We start from the raw sequence: 23662 nt of genomic DNA on the forward strand, positions 1-23662 counted from the left end.
CAAAAGTAAAAAAAAATTGGTCTGTCTTTTCAATTAGGTATCCATTCTTTGATGCCAAAATAGCCTCTTACATGACTGTAAAGACATAGCTACTACAAACATTGGTCTTTGTATTTCATTTGGGACCCTTCAGAAATCCTCCCTCTCCCCCTTTCCTGTATTTACCTTGATGGTATTTTTCATCTAGGCAGTATTTTACTGCATCCTCACTTTATTTTTACCCCAACAGCTATATAATTTTCACAGATTTTAGATGTGTTAAAGTTCTGCAAAAACTGAAGGAAACTGATTTAGAAAAGTGATGAAGAAGTAATAGTACCTATAATTTTCCTCTCCATCCCTTCCTGAATTACACAACATGTGAAGCATGAACCCACTTGTCAGTTTTTCTTCTTATGAGGGGCTGGTCCACTCACCAGGCTAAGATTTAACAACTGCAGATATACTGCTATGATTTGAAATACAGATCCAGCTGAAGATGGCAGAGCAGAAGTTTAAATCATTGAATGCAGAGAGGTGATTTATTAATGCACTATTATGTTAAGCTCTTTTGCCTAAATTTCTAGCATAATCTCCTTCAGTGTAAAATTCTGGATATTTTTGCATATCTCACTAATGATATTGAACACTTTTCCATTAGAAACACAGGAAAATATTATAATAATGCAAAAAGTCAGCTATCATCTGTGTACTTCTATTATTAACTACTATAATGTCAAAGATGATAAATATCTTTATAAATCAATAAAATGCCATTTTGCACTTTTACTTGTTCACCAGTTACTAACATATTAGTCTCTAATGTGACTGAGATATAAAACAATCTGCATTTCTCTTGTCGCAAGTATAATGTTCACTCCAAATAAAATGTTTATTGCCAAGAAAACAAAGGCTGCTTTCCTACTTGAATTCACTGCTTAATCACTACTGTCTATAAAAACCTCAGGGTATTTAGATATGTATTCCATGATGAATTCATTCTATGAGTAATAATATCCTTAGTAAAAGAAGTTGTGCTCTACACGAGTACACAGGTAGGAATCCACTCCCCCCTGTCTTTTTTGTTTTGCTGTTTGCAAGGAAGGTATGATCAAGAATTTAATTTACATTCTAAGGTTAAAGAGTAATATAAATAAATGTAAGTTAAAAAATAGAAGTAATTATATTTTCCAAACAAAGAATTGGGAGTGTTTATGTGGGGTGTGTGTATGTGTGTGGGGTGTGTGCATATAGGTGTCTGGGCATATGTAGGGTGTTTGAGTGTATATAGGGTGTGCGTGTATGTGCCTGCAGGGGGGATGCCTTGAGATGGATATATAAATAGGCTGAATGTTATGAAAAGCAACATGCTAATGAATAATGTTCTAAAGTGCTTATGTTTTGTTCGGATACTTAAAGCTTACTTTAATGGTGCTAAATGAGATAGGCAATAAAACAGGCACCATTTCCATTGGCTTTTTATTTTTTTAAGATAGTTAAGTGCCCACAAAGAGGATTCTAATCTTACCATAAATTACTTTGAGTTCTAAATTTGTTTGTGGTTGGAGCCAATTAGTCATTGCTCTCACCTAAAATTCCCTGGTAGATACTTTCATTTTCATGAATCTATTGACCATTTCTATTAAATGGGACTAACAGTTATATTCCATTCCCTGGAATTCTAAAGCCAGTCAGAATGGTTGCCTAGTAATAACACTAGGATGGGCTAATAAGCCTGTTTGTAAAATTATGCAGGATTTTGCTTACCTGTATTGCAAACCAGTAGGTGCCACATGAGGGAACATCAGCTTTTAACAAAGTACACAGACCATCTTTGTAAAGAAATAAGCACATTAACTCCAAATGTTTTTAAAGCAACTAAGTAATCTGTGAGGAATTTGTTAAATTTTGAAATAATGGTTTATGCATGGAAAGGCCAACAAATGAGTAAAATATCAGTAGTTCCATTTCCCATGATCTCAGTGATGGGAAATATATATTTGCATATATGGTATAATTATTTATTCCTAAAGTAAATATTTATGTAATGCCTATTATTTCCAATTGTTTGGCCAGAAATTTAAGATTCAATAATAGTATGTCCAATAATAGTAACTGGCACTTATATAGCACTTAGTAAGTCTAAATCACCCTTTCTAGTCAGTGCTCTGTCTTTTGTATGACCCAGTGAGCAAGAATAGTTTTGACAGTCTTTAAAAGGTTGTAAGGAAACAAGAAACAACAAACAAAAACAAAGAAAAATACTTGACAGAGACTACAAAGCCTAAAATAATTATGATCTGGCATTTCAGAAAAAAAAATTGCTAATCCCTTTTCTAAGATCTTACTGTATAGTAACTCATTTAATCCTCAGAACATTATTACTCTCATTTTATAGATAAGGCAACTGAGTCACAGAGAAGTTTAATGTCCTTTTCAAGGCAACCCACCTAATAACTGGAAGAAAAATGTTCAATATCAATCAGTTTTGCTCTGAAGGTAAATTCGTAATGATCCTTGCTCTGGAAATGCCCAACTTTCTTCTAATTTCTGGAATTAGTTTACTTAACAGGAGAGTGATGTCCTGGTCAATTAGTTAATATGTGGGTCTTTCTCTTTTATTAGACATACATGCATATATATACATATTATATATATATATACACACACACACGCACACACACACATGTATGAATAAGTATGTGTTTATACAAATTCAACACATATTTTCTTCTCTGGAAATATTAGTTCTTACCCTATACACTTAAAATCAAAATATTAATTTTTATGTCATTTTTATCATTTATTTTTTCCTATTTACTTCCATGTTTAGTTATAGTGGCTCCTGCTAATAAAATTCAACTTTCCCAGCACTTTTTGTAGGTATCTCATTTTTCTAATTTTTATTTTAATTTAAACTCCTCATTTATATCTATTTGATTATAGTAAAGAAGAAAAATGTTTTGATCATCATGTATTACCCTCTGATTTTAGCTAGAAAATACAAATACTGGACTTTTTCAGTCTTCAGGAATACACTTCTAATATTTCTTCCTAAATGTCAAACCTATCATCTTTGGTAACAGAGAGAGAACCTTCAGTTCTTTCTATAACTTCCATGGTGGGAGTCAAGGATGTTTCCTGAATTTAATGAAACCACCGTAGGAAAAAAGAAACAGAATCCATTGGGGAGGGGACAGCAGGAAAACGTCTTGGCTGAGCTTGTAGCCAAGATTCTAACTGCTTCACTGATCACAAAAAGTAAGACGGAGAGTAAGTGCTGTTAAATGAAACAAATAAAAGTTTCCTTGACAGTTGAACCCAACATAAACAACACTGCTGAAAGGAAACTGTGGCTCTATATTTTCTGTATTTTATGACTTTCGAGGTTTCTACTGGAACTTCCACACAAGATCAGTATGAAAGCAATAAAACCTGACAGCCTCACCATCCAACTTGACCACACAGATTTTAGAGCCTTGGCCACTAACATCGGACACTATACACTGCTTTTGCCACAAAAATTTAAGGAAAATATTTTCAGTGTTGAAGGAAATGTCAGAAATAATGCTAAAAGTAGTGACATTTTCTAATTATTATTCTTGTTATTTTTGTGTGTGTGCTAATGAAGGTGTCAGGGATTGATTTAGGTGATGAATGTACAACTATGTAATGGTACTGTAAACAATCGAAAGTACGATTTGTTTTGTATGACTGCGTGGTATGTGAATATATCTCAATAAAATGATGATTAAAAAAATAATAAAATAAAAGTAGTGACATTATTTTCTAAAGACTACCTCAACAACTTTGATGTATTTAAAAATAAATTAACTATTTACTTCAAAATTTAACAGGTAAAAGGGAAACAATATACGTGCAATTCTTATTTTATTGAAACAAGTTAACAAGTGGTGTCATATACACCATGGAAGACATTTTTTTCAGTTGCTTATTTTAGTTTCTATATATAATACATATTCCTTTTCTCTGAGGAATGTCGATAGAAATGCTGCATATTAAATATGTTTGAATGAAATAAGGACTTCTATAGATTAGGCATGGTTTCCAAATCTAGGCAGTGGTCAATATTTGTATTGATTTGGCCAAAGACACTTACAGCTGAAGATTTTTACTGAACAGATAGTTAGGTTGCATATAACAGGAAGAATTCCTGGATTAAATATTGGCTGAAAAAAAAATGGGGATAGCTAGTTTTTGTGTCATAAAAATGGTAATGCAACAATTAGCAGGGTCATATTATAAAGCACAGACTTTGCTGTAGCCTAATGGATCTAAGGATAAGCGTTTATCAGCAAGGAAGGATTTAGCATAAAACGACATGTAAATGAATTAATGACTTCATAAATTAATTTTAGTGCTGAAGGTGTAATAGAGACACAGAAAGATGCCACTTTATCAGGGTATTTTACTGCTCAGTAACATTTGAGCAACAACTTAATGTCCTGTGTGCATTTCTTCTTTAACAGCCTGAATAAATTTGAGATTCTTTTTGACCTTTCAGCAATTTTAAACCTGAGAAATCTAGAAAGATTTAAAGTGTAAACATGAATAAATTTGACCATGCAACATAAATTCAGTTTTCATTAAATGTTTAAATATGTATTGATTATGTCGGAGGCTGTAAAGTGTCACATTGGTATGGATTGCTTGTAATTTGCAAAAATTCTATCGATGGGCTGTTTTTACCTGGTGTTCGTTTTATTTTTTATGTTTATATTTACATTTATGAAAGAAAACCAAGTATTGCAAAAATTGCTTACTTTTTAACATATAAATCAATGTACTTCTTTTCTGTCAATCATTGTTTTCTTTTTTGTGGTCATTATTTACCTGAGTTTCAGATCTTTCTTGATGTTTAACTCTGAAGGAAGGGGAAGAATGGTAGCCACAGAGAGATGAAACCAGTAATTGTTAAATAAATTTTAAGAATTTCACAGCATGGAGCAAGCGTAATGTGTAATACATGGGTTATAGATATATTTATTCATGGAGTGTCGCCAAATATCTTTAAAACTATTTCTTGCAAATGGACCAATTCCACATCATACCCAAATAGAGAGGAGAAGGGTATCAAAGATAAATCCAGAGAGATAGAAAGACAATGAAAGAGCAAATTTATTTTCTTCTGTTTATGTTCCTTGCCCCATGTTTTGAAAGCAAACACAACTACCCTAAACTGAGATGCTTCCCTCTCTGTAATTGCCTGGGGCACTTAGGGTTCCTGTTGGCCACCATGACCAAATCTGGAAGGCACACATCTTTGCAATTCTGAAGTCATCTATCTAATATCTTTGCTCTTGCAGAGTCTAGAGAAGAAAGAGTAGCTCATGTTCTTTCCATATTGACCAACACCCACTTGAAGCCCTGCCTTCCATGTTACTCTTTCTTCCCAGAGGAGGGAGGAAAAGAATCAGGAAAAACTTCATGGATAGATGATACTATTGGGAACATGGAGAGGAGTACTAAAGTTTGAGAGAAAGAGTAGAGGCACAAAGGCAGGAAAGTGGATGATTTCTTTATGGAATTGTAAATATTTGCATGGAAAGCTTCATCTGAATGATTTGCTATTGCAAGGAGAAAACAGGTGTCTTGGGAGAGTCAAACCACCTTTGTTAGGAGGCTTCATCAGATGGCATTTCTTTAGTGACACTGTGTGGTACAGAGTTTTGTCCTAAGTTTTTCTGGGTCAGAAATTGAATTTGTAGACTTGCATGACAAATTCAGCAGACTTTGACAGAGGAAACAGACCCAGCTATTTCTCTGCCAGTTACAGTAGAGAAAGAGGAATTTTGAAAATTGGGTTAAGTGAGTTAAGAATGGTGAGCATGGATGGAAAAGCTACTTTTTTTTCTTAATTGATGACTTCAGAATGTAACCTCATTACATTAATGTGCATAAAGAATTGATAAATAGTATTCAAGAGCATCAAGGCATAAACAAGACACATAAATTAATTTTGTATTTTTCTCATTTTGGATGATTACATCACTGCTTTCCCCACCATCCAAATAACAAGAGTCTAGTAACATTTTATTTCTTGTTTAATAACTTTACTAGGAGTTCCCTTGAGGATGTTCTTTCTGTAAATAAAAACAGGTGATTGCTAGGAAAATACACATTAAATGGAGTCACATAAAGTATTTATATTGAATAATAAAAATGTTGAAGACATTTAAGTCAATATGCCCAATTTTTTTTTTAATTTCTAATGCATAATATCCCTAAATAAGATATATGGAAATGAATAAAAGATATTTCCTAACCTCCAGAAGCCCAAAAATCGAAGAGGAATCAAATGTATGCAAGAGCCTGTAATATGGGGAGAGATATGATATGCTACTTGTATGCATAGCATTTGGAAAACACAGGGCACAGAGAAATTAATTCTTAAGACAGGTATGAAGATGAGATTGAATAAAGGGGATAAAGAGGATAGCATTTGGTTTCGACTTAAAAGTTTGGCAATGGTTGATAGAGTTAATAACAATCCAGAAGTGTGCCAAAGGGTGGACAAAGGGATGCTGTGCAGGTGAGGCAAGTTGACACAGGCCACAAGAGGGAATGGAGCTAAACAGGTAGGTTGGGCCAGATATTAGAGATCATGAATATCTATTTCGCAGTTTGCATGTGGCATTGGTGAACAAGGAAGAAAAATATATGATAGATGTTTCAGGAAAATAATTTGGATGACAATAAGGAGACTATGAAGGGTGAGAAGGAAATCAGGAAAGGCTTAGAATGGAATTGGAGATGGAAATGGGAAGGAGATGCTTGTTTAAAGAGTGGGTTTGAGATAGCGACAAGGTTTTATTAGCAGACATTCGGAAATACAGAAGACAGCCCATGAGAGGGACAGGGACTGAGCTGTCAGATGTTTCAAAACTATTCTCAGTTCTAGAATTTTGTTTTCTTTCATGACCACCCATTGTATCACTTCGATTTTTTCTTATCTACTGTAGCGTTAGGTTGCAAAGTCTATTGCATCATTTCTCCTTTATTTTGGGCTGTTGGTCCTTGACTTGTGATTATTAACTCAGAAATAGTTCTCAGAGGAGGCTTAGTTGCTGGAGTTATCTTGGCTTCTTTGCAGTGGCCTGTGTCAAGGGAATTTGTTTGGAAAGTAAAAAGTGTATCTGTGGGCTTTTGGCAAATAGAATCAGAACTATCTTTCTCTATTACACTTGACACCCTTTTAACTTCTCAGATTCTTCCAACCCCTTTAGTTTCTGCTTTCTTTGTCTTGAGAGGATATAAGCCCCTGTTATTTTACCCTGGTACCTTGATCACAATTACCAATACTCTATCACAGCAACACCCGTAACTATACTGTTGGTCTTAAATATTTGAGGAAAAGTAAGTACAACCTAGCACTTGACTTTAATCCCTTTTATGTGAATATGTGTTTGGTTGACTTAGAAAACTTAAATTTGCTGCTTAGAAATACTTTTCAGCTCCTCTTTTTTGAGAAAAAAATAAGATAAGCAACACTTGGTAGTTTATTGTCTTGAATTAATGGCATATCAACTTAAATAAATATTGTAATATTCATTTTGTTAAGTAATAAGTTCAGTTATCACTGTGCTTTGTCTATAAAAAATATATAATGGCAAATTACTTGCTGGAAAATTTAGAATAAAACTTAACTTACTTCTCAGTACCTTTACATTTTACAGCTCTTCACACTTAAATCAACGTTTCTTTTCCTCTATTTCCCCATTGCATGTTGCAGAAAAATTCACATTTATTCTGATGATATTCTGCATAATGCCTCATTTCTTTTAAGATAAAGAGTAGTATTCAAGAGAAAACTGGAGTTCTTAAAATAATAAAAAGCAAGGAAAACATGTCGAGCATTGAAATTAATAGAACCTTTGAAAGATACCTTTTTTTTCTTGTGTTCTAAGTAAATTTGTTTGGTATTGTCCCAAGGTTGTTTATTGTTTATGGCTTTTTATTATTTCATGACAAATTATGTTTTTAATTTTAAAATCTAGAAATAATTCTAGACCTTGTACACTATACAAATGTAGATTTTGTGCAGATTATTGTTGAAGTCTGCATTAAATTAAAAATACATTCACACTATTTCTTCAACTGAGTCTTTGATAAAGTTACTTTAAATACAGTGTGATTTATTTCAACAAAAGTGCTTTTCTCTGCATTGTAGAAACTTGGGACTGTGCATAGCAATTCTTTTTTTTAGAAAATGATCATGTAATAATGTAAACATTGTAATAATTGAACTATGTGGAACTTGCTTTGCTTTGTTCATGTTCAGCAAACAGATACAGGTTTTAAATGAGCTTCAGTCTTCTACACTAAGAATGTTTTCAAAATGGGTGATGCTTGCATATGGATGAGGAGGTCATGATAAAACCAAATTTATCTTATCCATACAAGCAGATAAGATATCCAATATATACAACTCACTAGACAACTACATTTGTTTTTAGGTTCAATGGTAAATGGCTGGGGCTCTGCATCTGATGAGGATCGTAACTTTTCTAGTCATAGATCTAGTGTAGGTAGCTCCTCAGATGGCTCCATCTTTGCCAGCGGCAGTTTTGCACAAGCACTGGTGGCAGCAGCAGATAAAGCTGGTTTTAGGCTGGATGGAACCAGCCTTACGAGAACAGGTTGGTAGATTCCAAGTCAACACTTTTTGCATGAGAAAATCTTGTCCTTTGGACACTGAGCTGTTTTTCTCCTATTCTTTCTCCTCAGTGAGTCTGACTGCAGGGCTTTCTTTCTTTATAACGTGCATGAAGACAAATTTGAATGCTCAATTACCAGAACTCTCTTCTGATGCTAATTTTGCAGAGCCAACAGTAGTCTCTTACTCACCACCTTCTAGACCTTGTTTCCCTGTCTCATCATGTTTCTGCTGATTAATTGGAAAATGCTTCCTATTTATAGTATAGCAAAGCAGCAACTATGTTTGCCATTAAATTTTCAATAACTCACACTTTGCAAAGTCCTCACACAATCAGTAGTGTACCCAATGATTAAAATTATTCAGCTTTTATCTCCATTACTTTCCTTTGCCCCATCTCTTTCTGCAAATGCATTTTCTGGGAAACCTTTCTCAGCATGGGGTGACTGGGTCTAAGACTGTCAGTATAACAGTTCAAATTGCTGATGGTCTTATTAATTGTCTGGCTGTTAAGATATATAATCCAATAATTTATTATTTGTTTTAAAGGATGCTAACTAAAAATACACCCACTGCATTTGCAAGTTGAATAGAATAATGACTAGGAGCGTATTGCTCTTTGGTGTCATCTAATTTGGTTTCCAAGAGTAACAAGTAATAATATAAAAGACTTCGTATCTGCTCAATTCACAAGAAAGAATGGGGAATTTGCTCTAATAATAGATCAGAAATTTGTAATCATTTGTTTTACTGAAACAAAATAGCCTTGACATGATGCATGCTTGTATGTGAATATGTGTACTTCTTACATACATGTATAAAAAGGTGCTGATGATGAGTCAAGCTGAACTACTTTAAGAAACAGACTAATGAAACATTAAGTGGATTTTGGAAATCCTAATAGTATTCAAATTGGTAAAGTAAAGTAAAGTAAAGAAAGATGACTCTGACCCTTGAGTAAACTCTCAGGCTTCATAAATGAGTCTTAGAAATTTTCTTTGAGTTATACCATCGGAGTTTCTTTTGAGCATGCATTAGGTGTCTTAAAAGATAAAAAAAGATTTCCCAGGCATTGCAGAGGTTTATTTTTTATATAGCATCCAAACTAAAATATATTGTACTATAATAGTTATTTAAATTTTCTTGCTTTATAAAGCATAAGTCAGAAACTTTACATTGCTTGAGTGCTTTTTGTGGCATAGCTGTAAGCAGAGCAGTGAGAAAGTGCAAGGAAACTAATAAATTAGAAGGCATAAGTGCATTTCTCGCATGTATGCTAATAGCTAAATAAAGCACTAAGCAATATTGTGTCACACTGACTTAAGAAAATGTAACTACATACAATAATTTTGTATGAAATGAATACATACACAAGAGAATAAATACATACACATAAACTAGGCCTCTCTTACCATAATCCATACAGTATTAAAATCAGAAGTTGTTGAGAATTTATTATGTCTCGCAATAAATTTCCCTGCATATTTACATACATGAAATCACTAGAAAAGAACATAGCATATTTCATTTTTTTGATGAGAATTTGGAGTCTGCTCATATATAAGAATATTCATCAGGAAACACCTATTGCACTTTGGATGTACAAGGTGCTTTTCACCTCTTATCTATCCTATACACTGATGTTATTGTTTCTGCTAAAAGAGGTACCCTTCATTGTGTATGCTTGTGTCATGGTAAGGTCAGTTTAATATGGGTGTCCGAGCAGACCTTTCATGTAAAATTTCAGATGTAATTAGTACAGAGCATTTTTCTATGCTCTGAAATTTAGAGTTTTTAAGATTCCAGTGGTGAAATTTGATTAAACAAATAAGACGAAACACAATTCACTTCAGAAATAACTTCTTTAATTTTAAGAAGTAAAAGCCTCATGAATTTGCATATGTCTATGAAAATATCGCTAAGACTGTCAAGGTTAAATAAAAATAGAATCAAACAATATTGAGTTTTTGGTTGGTAGATTTATGTGTTTTGTTTTTTTATTTGTTTAAATTTCTTTCTGGTAGGTGATTTTGTTTGTTTAATAAAAATGGGATGAAATAAACACACAGGGCATATATATATATATATATATATATATATATATATTTTTTTTTTTTTTTTTTTTTTTTTTTGAAAGAGGTGCACTGGTATTTGATTCTTCAAAGGGCATCTCCAGGCAGGTTAATAGTCAGATTTAGTAAGAGCAGAAATACAAGACAGACAGAATTAATGCAGTTAAGTAATAGACCCCATTCTCTCTTTCTCTCTTTTTTCTTATTTTTTAGGCAAAGCCTTTACCTCGTCTCAAAGACCTCGACCAACCAGTCCATTTTCTACTGACAGTAATACCAGTGCAGCCGTGAGTCAGAGTCAGAGGCCCAGGCCCACCAAGAAACACAAGGGAGGGCGAATGGACCAACAGCCAGCATTGCCTCATCGAAGGGAAGGAATGACAGACGGTATGTTTGTTTCCTTCACTCATGTCTTCTCACTGAAGAGACATTATCTTTGCAATAATTTAACTTGGATTAGAGTAGCTATGGTAAATTAGGCATTGCCTCCTTACGTTACCTGGCAATATGATCTTCTTTAAATAAAGCACCCTCTTTATTTATTTAAGAATTTGGAATTATTTCTGCATTATCAAACCCCAAATATTACAGCCACACCACTTTTCAATGCTGTTTTTTTTTTTGTTTTTTTTTTTTTCATTCTGGTATTTTCTCTAATGCTTTTCAGTGAATGTCTCACTTTAAGATAATGAGTGAATACATAAAGCAACATGTGCATTTGCCATCTTCCCAGAGCACTTATGTTGAATTAAGATATCTTAGATCATATTTTGCTTTTGGAAAAGACTTTGAATTTATTTAGTAATTTAGTAATTTTTTAGTTTCATTAATATCAGAGCAGGAAACTTTCTGCGAATGTCTAGACAGTAAACATTTTTGGTTTGGCGGGCCATTGAATTTCTGTCACAATTACTCAACTTGGTCATTGTAGCACAAATTGTAGGTCAGTGAATGGGTGTGGTGGATTTCCAATAAAACTTCATTTACAAAATAGGTGGCAGGCCTAATTTGTCCCACAGGCCATAGTTTGCTATCTAGTCCAACCCTTTTATTTATTTGCTTTAACATTTTGAGTATTTGCTTAAATATTGCTAGTTTCAGAGAACACAATATTGGTGAAGACGTTCTTGTTCAATAATGAATAGTTTATGAGCCCTACAGAGCTCCTGTCTTTTAAATAGGAATAAAATACTCAACCTGAAGTTCTTTCTAAGGACCATTTAAGGTAATATATTCAAAGTACCTAGTGTATTGTCAGATCCAAATATGTGCTTCTTCTCAGAACTTCCCCATACAGGCACATGAACTTTGTCCTGAGATAGATAGTTCCACTAAACATCAAAAGGATGGGCCTACACCATATGTGTTTTAGGATCATCTGGAGAGCTCTTAAAATATACCTTGGAGATTCTGATTTAATTGTTTTAGGATGAAACCCAGGTATGGGTCGTTTTGAAAGCCCCACAGGTAAGTCTAATGTAATGTGCATCTTGTTTTGAGAAGCTGTGGCCTTGTCCTTAGCACTGATCTAGTCTCTTCGAGTTACCACAACAAGATAGAATGAGGCTTAGTAGTAAAAAGAAAAAAGAAAAAAAGAAAAAGAAAAAAAAAACAAGCAAGCAGGCATTTGAAGCATTTGTTCTTTATCAGTTTGGGGTCTCTGTCTGGTGGCCACATTTATGCTTTCTTTTGTTATCTTCTAACTCTAAGAAGACTTAAAAAGCCAAACATTTTCTTAAAGCTTTTAAGTTTGCTTACCTGTCCTTCTTTATTTTCATTGGGATATGTTATATGGAATATGAGGATAAGAGCACAATAGAGTTTCTTGATTCTCTGTAACTAAACATCCTGTGGTAAGCAAAAATGCTCACTTCTACCTTTCAGCCTGGGATGTTCTGAAGCCTATTCTAGCACTTAAAGCAATCTGTAGTGTTGATCTTATTCTCTCTCTCTTAAAAAAGGGGGGAGGGGTTCTAGTCTCAATGATGTGCTAGTTATATATCTAAGCATTAATGATTTTGTACAATTTTCCTTCCCTGAATGTTTCGGAAAGAGAAAAATATCCAAGTACACGTTTTCCTGTGGCTTTTCAGAAATGTTTGAAATACATATCCAAAATATGTGGGAGATACATAAATCAGTAAAATGGGGAGCTTTCTTCTTTCTTCCTAGAATATACTTTTCTTGCAACCTTTTTCAGTATGTCTGGTTAAAGCTCTCCTAATTCAATGCATGATCAATATGTTGTTTATCTTTCTAAAAAATAAGTCCCTATGTTTTCAAATTTGTCAACATTCCAGGAAAGGGTTATGGAACGTGTGTTATTCACAGATACATTCTGGAAGTAATGATATTGCAAAGGAAATTGCAGCTCACATGTCTTCCCAAGCATTTGATCCAAAGATATTTGAATTATGATACAAAGATATTTATTTTGATGACACTCTACAGATTTTCCTTAAAGTTATTTTCATTTTACAACAAATAGCATTTACGTGGTATGAATTCATGCATCCCTGGAAAAATTTCATTACGTTTGTATGTAAAATCAAATTGTTCCTTTTGGAAAGATTGCTGTGTGGTAGCATTTAGTGTATGGACAATTCACATGAAAGCTTTTTCATTATAGATTTTACAATAGTATTTTTATGAGTATATGAATCAGGATAATTATCAGGAGTTGCTAAAACAAACCACCTCCAACTCTCGGTGGCTTAGCACAGGAGGAATTTTTGTGTTTTTTTTGTTTTTTTGTTTTTTTCCATTGGTACAATGTCCAACAAAGATCGGTGGCTCTCCTCTGAGCAGGAATGTAAAGATATAAACTTCTTCAGTGGAGGGACCATCATTTTCAAGCTGGGACCTATCGTTTCTGAGTATGGCTAATAGAGAACATGGGTCAGGAGGTTTTATGACCAAGCCTGCAAGTGGCACACATCACTTCTGCTCCCATAACATTGGCAAGAACACAATCACATGGTATCAAACCAGCTGCTAGAATGGAAAGTAATCTTCCTTTGTATTCAAAGAGAAAAAATGAAATTGGTGGGAATCACCAATCTCAGCCCCAAAAGTTAAGCAAAAAACCCTATACTCATTAGATAGCTCTCTTCTCTATTGTGCAAGATCATTCCCAAGCAGGCATTATTCAAACCAAATCTTCTGTTTGCATAATAAACCAAAGAATACCTTTTGGAGCCAACAAATTCACCAATATTGAACAGTGAAGGCAGAGGTGGTAGTTCTCTACCCATCAAAACCTTCTTCCTTAGGTCATTTCCTTCTAGCCTGCCTTTTTCCTGCCCTAGTTCCTAACATCCTATTCAGAGAAGGGGCTTTTTCCCAACTCTGCCATCTAAGAAGAAAGAACATTACATACACAATGAAACAAACAAATTGGAAAAGAAAGAGATGGGACAAAGAATGGTTGTGGAAAAACTAAAGTCAATGGCATGGTATGTTATTTGTAAGTGAATACAAGAACTTTAAATGTGTTTATTCATCTATCTGTTCAAATATTTATTGGATACATAACTTGATAGGCAGTGTGAGCCAAGCAGGCAAAACTCTCTACCTTCTTGAAATTTACATTCTAGAGGAGAAAGATAGATAAAGGCCAACATGAATACATAATTGAAAATAAATGTACATGAGATGGTGGTAAGTGCCATGGACAAAACACATAGGGAAGGATGTTGAGGAGTGTGGGGTGTGGGGGAGGTGTCCCCTTTTTATGAAGGCACTCAGAAAAGGCCTCACTGGGAAGATGGCATTTGAGAAAAGACTATAAGAATATAAGGGAAAGATCAATGCTGATATCTGAGGAAAGGTCATTCCAGGAAATGAGAAAAGCAAGTGAAATTTGGGTTTATTTGAGGAAAAGCAAGGGGAGCAGTGTGACTGGAGCAGAGAGCAGAGAGCAGAGAGCAGAGAGACCAACCAAGAGGGTACTAAAATATGAAGCCAGACAGGTAGTCTAGGACAGTGTTTGTAAGGCCTTTAAGCTATTATAAGGGTATTGGCTCTTACTTTGAATGGGAAACCACTGGAGATGTGTGTGTGTGTGTGTGTGTGTGTGTGTGTGTGTGTGTGTGTGTGTGCACATGTATTTTTAAGGTAGAAGAGTGAATTGATCTTATTTGCGTTTTTTTCCTTCAGTCACTCTGTTGTGTTGCTATAGACTGATAATAACAGATTTGGCATAGAAAGAAACCTGATCTTTCAGGGATAAGAATGGAAGCAGAGAAACCAGTTAGGAGATTGTAGAGTAATGTCCGAACTAGATGATGATGGTTTATCCCAAGATATAATCATTAAATGATGAGAGAGGTTGGATTCTGGGTATAGTTTGGAGCTAGATCTAATAGGATTTGATGATGAAACTGATACAGACTGTAAAGCATGGAAGTCAAAGATTGCTCCAAAGTTTTTGCCAACAGGTAGAATGGAATTGCCACTGATTAAGATGAGGGGCACTACAGAGGAGGCGTTTTTGGAGAGCAATATCTGGAGCTCAGTTGTGATATATGAAATTTGAGATGCTTTACAAGTGTCTAATTGGAATTTATCAGTGTACATTTGGTTATGCAAGTCTGAAGTTCATAAGAACAGAGATCCAGGATGGAGATATTCAATCTCTTTATGCCTCCTTTTTCTTACCTGAAAAATGAGGATAATAATTGCATGTATCTCACTGGACTATTCTGTGCCTGACAAAAGCATATCCTCAGTAGACTGGCAAAAGACTCCTTAGCGCATTGATTTAGTTGAAATGAGACAACATAGAAATGAATAATGAATTTAATTTCAGTAAACAGATTTGATTACATACTTTTAGTTTTTCCACAACCATTCTTTGTCCCATCTCTTTCTTTTCCAATTTGTTTGCTTCATTGTGTATGTAATGTTTTTTTCTTCTTAGATGACACAAACTACAAGAATATTAATTATGTGGTCATATAATTTCATATTAAATTAAATAGTCAGAATTTTAGCTGGCATCAGCAGATGCCATATTTGTCATTTTAAAAATTAACCTGTTCTGATGGAAAACAAAAATCAATGACAAGATATGTTATTTGGAAATGAATACAGTAATTTCACCCCACTGGCAGTCTAAGTCCAAATACTCATAAAATAATCAATTTGCATTTATAATAGCATGTACTTAAGGATATCAGCATTGAATACAAAGAAAACACCAAACTCATTGGTGGACTGTTCTACAGATATCTCTATACTGAATTAGCTAATCTGGGAAGAAATGTTCCATGTGTAACTTTATTCCCCAGGATAGAGACCGTGCCCTCTTTAGAAATTAGTAATTTAAAATCTCACAACAAGACTTACATAAAAACTGGAAATGCTGCTCCGGCTTAGGAACTCTGGGAACAGATGCTCAGGAGTTAATCATTATCAGTTCAGTGAAGGACAATATTTGTGTGTAAGTTTGCTTGTAAGTTAGAGAGAATATAAAACTTCTTGAGAAATCCTTTGAAAGGAGCAGCTCAGCCTTCTGTAAGGAAGCTATTTGTTTTTTTTTTTTTGTATAAAAGAAATGTACACTTTTCTCTTTTAAATTATAAATAATATTATTAGAAATAAAAAAAACATTTACAAAGTGGCATGAGAAATAATCACCTATGTGATACACGATATCTGCCATTGATGTAATAAATATGCATATTATATATAATATCTAATGTTTATGAACAAATAAATTACTCTACAGATGACCAAAGAAGTTTGCAGTAGCATGCAAGAAAAATTTGAAGAAATATGATACAAAAGAATGTTTAGAATTCAAAATAAGCAGAACAATTTTCAACAAATTTTCGGAACTAGAGTAATATTTAAAGGTGAAAAAGAAGGAGCTATAATTTCACAAGTAAGGACTTTCAAAATATAAAGGTATCAAGATCTGAAGAGCTAATAAAAGGAAAATGACAAATTAGCCGAATACTGGAACTTTTAGTATTTTACAGATTTGATATTTAAAGGACTTTGCTGAAAAATTATTTAATCTACTACATCTCAAGTTTCCATGATGCATTGTCTACTTTAGCACCATGAAGCATGTTCAGTCCATATTCTGAACACTGGTTATTACTTATTGTAATTAATACTTTGGAAGATTATAATATATTAGTTGTAACTCATTAGCTAACTCATGAAACGAAGAGCTAGAATTGGTCGTCAGGCAGAATGTTAATTGTATTTAATAAATGTGAGCTTAACCCTTTGACTGTTGTAAATGTGCCACATACATGGGTAAAGGCATTCGTATGCTGCATATGATATGGCATAGAATTCTTAATTTCCCGAGGGCAACATTTTCTATGGAGGTTGGCAGGAGGGCTTTTGTTCTTCCAGGACATTTTATTAGCACAGCTGCTAGAATTTCTAGGGTCTTATTTTGTGTCATGCTATTTCTACATTGGGGAGGAGGGCGGGTAGTGGTTTAAACATGGAGAAACCATAAACTGCTGTTTACACCTTGAACATTTAGCATCAATGGGCAATTGAAAACACTTTCCACATGTAAGAGTTGGATAAAACCAGCTAATTTTATTTCAGAGACACTGTGGTCAAAATACAGCAAGGACTTCTACAATATGCATTGTGGATCTCAATAAGTGACTTTAATTTTCCGCGAGTTTCTTTTGCATGGTTGATACCTGTACAAGGGCAAGGGTTTCTTCAACTTGAAATAAAACCTGTATATTTCATTAAATTTTAGTCCATTCTAAACATTATTCAAAATTTTTAGATCTTCCACCACCACCAGATCCCCCACCAGGTCAGGGTTTAAGGCAGCAAATAGGCTCGAGCCAGCATGCTGGTAACGTGGAAAACTCAACAGAGAGAAAAGGAGGCTCTCTGGAGAAACAACAAGCATCCACCTTAGAAGACACAAAGAGCTCATTGGATTGTCCAGCTAGAGCTTCCCTAGAGTGGCAGCGACAAACCCAGGAATGGATAAACTCCACAGAACACCAAGAAGATACTCGGAAAACCCCACACAAACAAGTTGTTGGATCAGGTGTGTTCTGCGCAGTCCCAAGAAAGTGTAGACTTTTACCATTCTTTTTTCTACCAGGTGTTTTAGAAACGGTGGTTGGTTAAGGGACTCTCCAAATACATTTGGCTTGACTCACTCAGTGAAGTTGGAATTCCTCTGCAGAGCTCCATAGCATATGCCCTAAGGTTGATTCTATTGGTGTTTGTTTCTCAAGTTAACCTCTTCATAGGGTCTTTGAGCCTGAAAGACCTCCAACTTTCTTCTTCTGTGCTCAGGAGACAATTTGATTTTTTTGCTTTTTAATGTTTGTATTGAATAACTTTAAGACCACTAAATTTCATCTTTAGTGTCAGTATAATCTCTGCCTTGAACCAGTTTGCTCATTTTGACTGAAGTAAACCAGTCATTAGAAAGAACTCACTTCCATCAAATAGAACTAATTAAAATAAATAATTCACAAATAAATGTCCAATCCCAGAATCCTCAAGTTAGAAAAGGTTAAACTGGGCCTGTACTTTCTCCACCTGATAAATTTATTTGATTATCAACACTTCAATGGGAATGTTCTTGTTTATAAATCAAGCTACCTGGAAATGTCACAAAATAAATTTCATGGTTTGTGGTTGGATTTTTTTTTCCTGGTTGTGGGCATAATGAACCTGTTTTAGAAATACATTTTCTAGAACATCTCTTCCCATGTCAGAATTCATAGAGTATTTTAAAAAAACAAAACAAAACAAAACAAAAAACAATTTTGAAAGAGTTTCCTTATTCATTTATTCATTTGGATTTTCAATAATTATATTTCATCAACAATTTAGTGCTCAAGGTTTTGGAAAATGTGGTTTGTTCAAGGACCAAAAGATGGCAATTTTAATATCTAGGTTTAGTGAAACATTTAGGAAGATTACCTTATTGTTTACAAATTAATCCAGACTGTAAGAGAAAATTATGTGAGCTTTGTCTTAAGACCATTCCAAGGAAAGAAATAGTAAATTCAGTCAGCATTTTTTTAGTCATCTAATCACCATAATTGTAGCCCTTTGACTAGAAAGACCAAAAAAAAAAAAAGAAAAAAAAAAAAAACAGAAAGAGAAAGAAAGAAAAAAAATTGTTTAAAATTACTAAGTAATTATTAAGTAATACACATCATGCATCATGAGTTACTTGTAGACAGATGGTACATAAAAGACATAGACCCATATTTATTAAAATGTGTGGGTGTCTTTTTTCTTTTAAGAAAACTTACAACTTTCAAATGTTTCTATCTCAAGAAACAACAAAAATATAAGTTATAAGAAGCTTATCACATTAATTAATATTATAGTTCTTTATCTAAATTGATTAAGAAAATGTTGCCAAAATATAAATTAAAGCAAAAGCCATATTCCTTCAATCATAATGGGTAAATTAAATTGGAGCTTCATTGAACTTCAGAAATTAATCTCTGCTATGCTTTTATTAAACAAACTAGGATTCATTGTATATGGTTCTCTTTCATAAGGAATTTAAATTTTGTAAATAACATATAACATTGTATACTTATCCCAAGATCTCTTTTAATTTAATCCTGCTTCAGTTCCTATTGTAGGAGATGTTGCTTGCACATGGAAATGCCTTTAATATCCGGGCCTTATTAAACCTCATGTTTGTAATTTTACTAAAGAGTGGAATAGTAAAAGAGCCCATTCTAAGCTTTGAGTTAAGTTTGTATTTGGCTCTCACATTGCTGTTCAACTCGGCCCTTTGTGTTTCTTTTTTCCAGAGGAGGCCTTGGTGCCCTATAGCAAGCCCAGTTTCCCATCTCCAGGTGGTCACAGCTCCTCAGGAACAGCTTCTTCAAAAGGATCCACTGGACCTAGGAAAGCCGAGGTGTTGAGAGGTGGGCACCAGCGCAATGCCAGCGACCTTCTTGACATAGGATATATGGGCTCAAATAGTCAAGGACAGTTTACAGGTGAATTATGTAAGTGCTTACATAAGATACTTAAAAGGCTATGGCAATACGGAAAGAATATAGGGTTAATAATATCATCATAAGAAATAAATACATTTCAGAACAAAAGAAAACTTGCACACTATGAGAGAAAAAATCAATTCCAATTTTGAACAAGTTTGGTCATAACCTAAACCATTTTTTTTTCTGTATTTGTGTTTTCTTAATGCAATTTTATTGAGATATAATCACATGCCATACAATCATCCAAAGTGTGCAGTTGTTCACAGTATCATCACATAGTTGTTCATTTATTACCGAAATTTTTTGAACATTTTCATTACTCCAAAAAATAAGAATAAAAATAAGAAATAAAAGTAAAAAAGAACACCCCAGACATGTTATACTCTCCCCCTCATTATTCATTTAGTTTTTGTGCCCCTTTTTTCTTCTCATTTGTACACACACTGGATAAAGGCAGTGTGAGCCACCAGGTTTTCACAATCACACAGTCACACCATATAATCTACATAGTTATACACTTGTCTTCAAGAATCAAGGATAGTGGATTGCAGTTCAACAGTTTCAGGTATTTCCTTGAACTATTCTAGTACACCAAAAAATAAAAAGGGATATCTATATAATGCATAAGAATAACCTCCAGAATGACCTCTCAACTCCATTTGAGATCTCAAACGCAAAATGAAAACACTTTATTTTGTTTTGTTTCTCTTCCCCCTTTTGGTCAAGAAGTCTTTCTCAGTCCCACGATGACAGGTCCAGGCTCATCCTTAGGAGTCATGTCTCACATAGCCTGGGAGCTTTACACTCCTGGGAGTCATGTCCCACATAGGGGGAGGACAGTGAGTTTACCTACCGAGTGGGCTTAGAGAGAGACAGGCCACATCTGAGCAACAAAAGAGGTTCTTTCGGGGTGACTCTTGGGCACCATTATAAGTAGACTTAGCCTCTCCTTTGCAGTAACAAGCTTCATAAGAGCAAGCCCTAAGATCGAGGACTTGGCCTACTACAATAAACCATTGTTTTTTACAGCAATCAATTAAGTAGATATTTCTGCTACTTCAGGTTCGATTTATATTACATAAAATTTGTTTTAATATAGGCAATTAGTCTTAATCCTTAGGATGTTTGAATTAAATATTGTTTACTTTATAGTTTTCTTTGCCTTTTTAATTGGGCACAATGAAGAAAGGGAAACATATCAGCCCTTTGTTAGTTTTAAGGAACCTCTAGGAATTTTTCATTCTCTAGTTCCTTTTTGTTTGTTTGGTGTGTTTGTTTATTTATTTGGGAGGGGTGGCAACTTTAAAGAGTCAATCTTTGGTTTGAGTTAATTTGTGATATTTTTATTGCAATTAACGTCTCTTAGAAATACAAGTTTTCTTTTTGAACACTTCAACTAAAATTTGTAGTTGATAAACTAGTCTATTGCCTAAAGAGAAGTACTAATTACTAGAGAAAGATAGGATTGTCACAGCAAAAGGCATTCAACTGCTTGTATTAATTTCATTAGGAAAGCTATCAGTTCTGCTCTGCAGTGTCAGAATCATATTTGCTAGATATTTTTCAACAGTTTCTTTGACTTCAGTTGAAAAACACTGCTGAAAAACCCTGGGTTCTAATATTCTCAACCACTTACTGGTAATTTAATGTGAGGAAATCAGCTATCTTTCTGATTTCTCTGTTACCTCATCTAAAAACTAGCATTTCTATTATGCTCAAACCACAGATGGGTTTTGGGGATCCCATGAGATAATGAAAAATGAAAATCCTCTCAAAACTCATTTACACATTTATAAATGTGAATAATCATTGTTGTCTATTGCTAATCTGACTGTTATTAAGATTTAAATTTATTAAAATTTATAATTTTGAATTTAATTATGGTTACTTGGAGTTTTCTTCAAGTTTTTATTTGGAAATAATTATAGACTCATAAAAAGTTACAAAAATAGCTCTTTTGGATTTTGATTCTCCAAATTCCAAAGCATTTCTTTTCCTTTCCCTCCCCATCTGTATTCAAGTAAAATTTCCTAAAATCACACTCAAAATCTATTCAGTGGCCTTATCTTTATTAATTATCTGGTTGTCTTGCTTTTTGTCATATTGGTCAGGAGGCAAGAATACTTAATTTAAATGTAAACTAATTTCTGAATTTTTTTAAATTTCTTTATAGAGTAACAGAGAAGAGACATGCAAAGCTGCTCTGAAGGACCATCAGGTTTGAACTCATGGAAATGATGACACTAAACAGTGCAATGAACAATTTCTTTATTTATGTACTATTGAAAGAACTGTAAATGCAATGTAAAGACACACAGCCACACATATCCCACAGATATTTTACTTGTGTTCTCTTAAGTACACCACCCACCTTAACTCTTTCTTGTCAGGAGTATATAGAAAAGAAAGAAAAAAATCACCCTCCAGGAAGAAAAGGATTTTCCTCTGTATATAATTTCTTTCGTGCATTGCTATGCAAGCTCACTTTTTTTAGCTCTGTTCATTCATATTATTGTCTGTTCTTATTGGTCTGTTGTACTATATGTGAATTAATAGGCTGTGGTGCCATATATTATCTTTTAATTGTGTAACTTTTATGTTTAAATTTTGCACTGCGATTTTATTTGGTGATAAGCACAAATCTCTACTCCTCGTGACATGAAGAAAAAGACTGAATGTGAAGGGAGTTTCTGTACTGTAAGCTAGCTTGGATAATGTTGGATGTAACCAATCATGTTGGATGGCTTTCAGTTGGGGTGTAGACAGATATTGGCGAAGTCTTCTTTGAACATCAGGGACCAAGTCAATAAAAAAAAGCAGAAAGGTGGCTTTTACTTTTGGAAAAAAAGCGAGGGTCAAAAGAAAGAAGTTTAAGTCTTAAGGCTTAATATGCATTAAAATATACAAGTAGCAAAGATGTACTAAACTTGCTAAAAAAAAAAAACTAAAGTTATATTTAGATCAACTTTGTCATTGTAATTGACCCATCTGAGAATTAGTACAAGCAAAAGAAATTAAGATGTTTCACAAAAGCTGTATTTATATTACAGTTAAAAAAATTTCTGAATTACCATATTTAATCTCTCCAAATCTTAAATCAAAATAAAATATGAAGTTCCCCAAGGAAACAAACAAAATAAATTCTAGAATATCTAGCAAATAATTAAAGAGGCAATTTGTTGTTAGAACATACTCAGGCTGCTTCCAAATCTAAATTCTATTGCAATATCGTGTTTCATCTTTCTAATACATGTACAGTACACTCTAGAGGATAGAGCTGCATCACTGAAATTCATGACTTTTTAAAAATAATGCAGTCTATATACAATTTTGTTTTATTTGAATATGAAGTGAAGTTTATGCCACCAAATGTATAACCAAATTGTAAGTGCTTAAAAAGCAGTGCTCAGAGTATGTTCTGTTCACAGTAAGTAGATTTATTGGAATAAATATTTTATGGTACATTCTCAGAAATTGGCTACCAGCTAAAATAACTTTGATCCCTTTTGAGTGAATAAATTGAGAAGAAAAAAATTAAAAAGGAAAAAATGCATGTTTATACACTTTTTAAATAAAACCAAACCTTGTAAGTGGACATTAATAACAGTGTCCTGCCTCATTTGTTTTCTCGACTTTGAGAACAAGAAGTTCCTGAACATCAATCATGTATGGTCAAAAAAGGATATGATTTTGAAATGTATGTTAGCTACTGTACATGTATATTCAGTTAAGTAGAGAATCTTCCTGAAATTGCCACATGTGACATTTTCCCATGTGCTACTACCTACACAATTTAAAATTCTATCAGTTTTTATTTTCTCCTGTCTTTCCTATAATGTGTTCAGTAGCTGGTACTTTGAAAAATATCCATTGTAATGATTAGCATCACTTCTAAATGATAGGCGACCCCTTTGAATGGCAATTCATACTCCGTGCATTATGGGCTCAGTCAC

At 33.8% G+C, this 23662-nt stretch overlaps 1 protein-coding gene across 15 annotated transcripts in view; it reads left to right on the top strand.

The window, feature by feature from the left end:
* ROBO2 (roundabout guidance receptor 2) overlaps positions 1–23310 on the top strand; it is a 1484543-nt gene extending 1461233 nt beyond the window's left edge. For 6 of the 15 annotated variants that reach the window (XM_037833556.1, XM_037833573.1, XM_037833602.1 and 3 more), the window contains 4 exons: positions 10942–11115; positions 17498–17770; positions 19515–19715; positions 21883–23310. In XM_037833556.1, the coding sequence (XP_037689484.1) occupies positions 10942–11115; positions 17498–17770; positions 19515–19715; positions 21883–21884 (650 nt within the window). In that variant the 3' untranslated portion in view covers positions 21885–23310. The remainder of the gene's footprint in view (positions 1–10941; positions 11116–17497; positions 17771–19514; positions 19716–21882) is intronic. The other 9 variants (XM_037833623.1, XM_037833648.1, XM_037833658.1 and 6 more) reach the window with 4 other exon arrangements.
* Positions 23311–23662: the final 352 nt, after the last annotated feature.

This window comes from Choloepus didactylus, chromosome 1 (assembly GCF_015220235.1).
Source record: "Choloepus didactylus isolate mChoDid1 chromosome 1, mChoDid1.pri, whole genome shotgun sequence".
NCBI classification, from domain to species: Eukaryota; Metazoa; Chordata; class Mammalia; order Pilosa; family Megalonychidae; genus Choloepus; species Choloepus didactylus.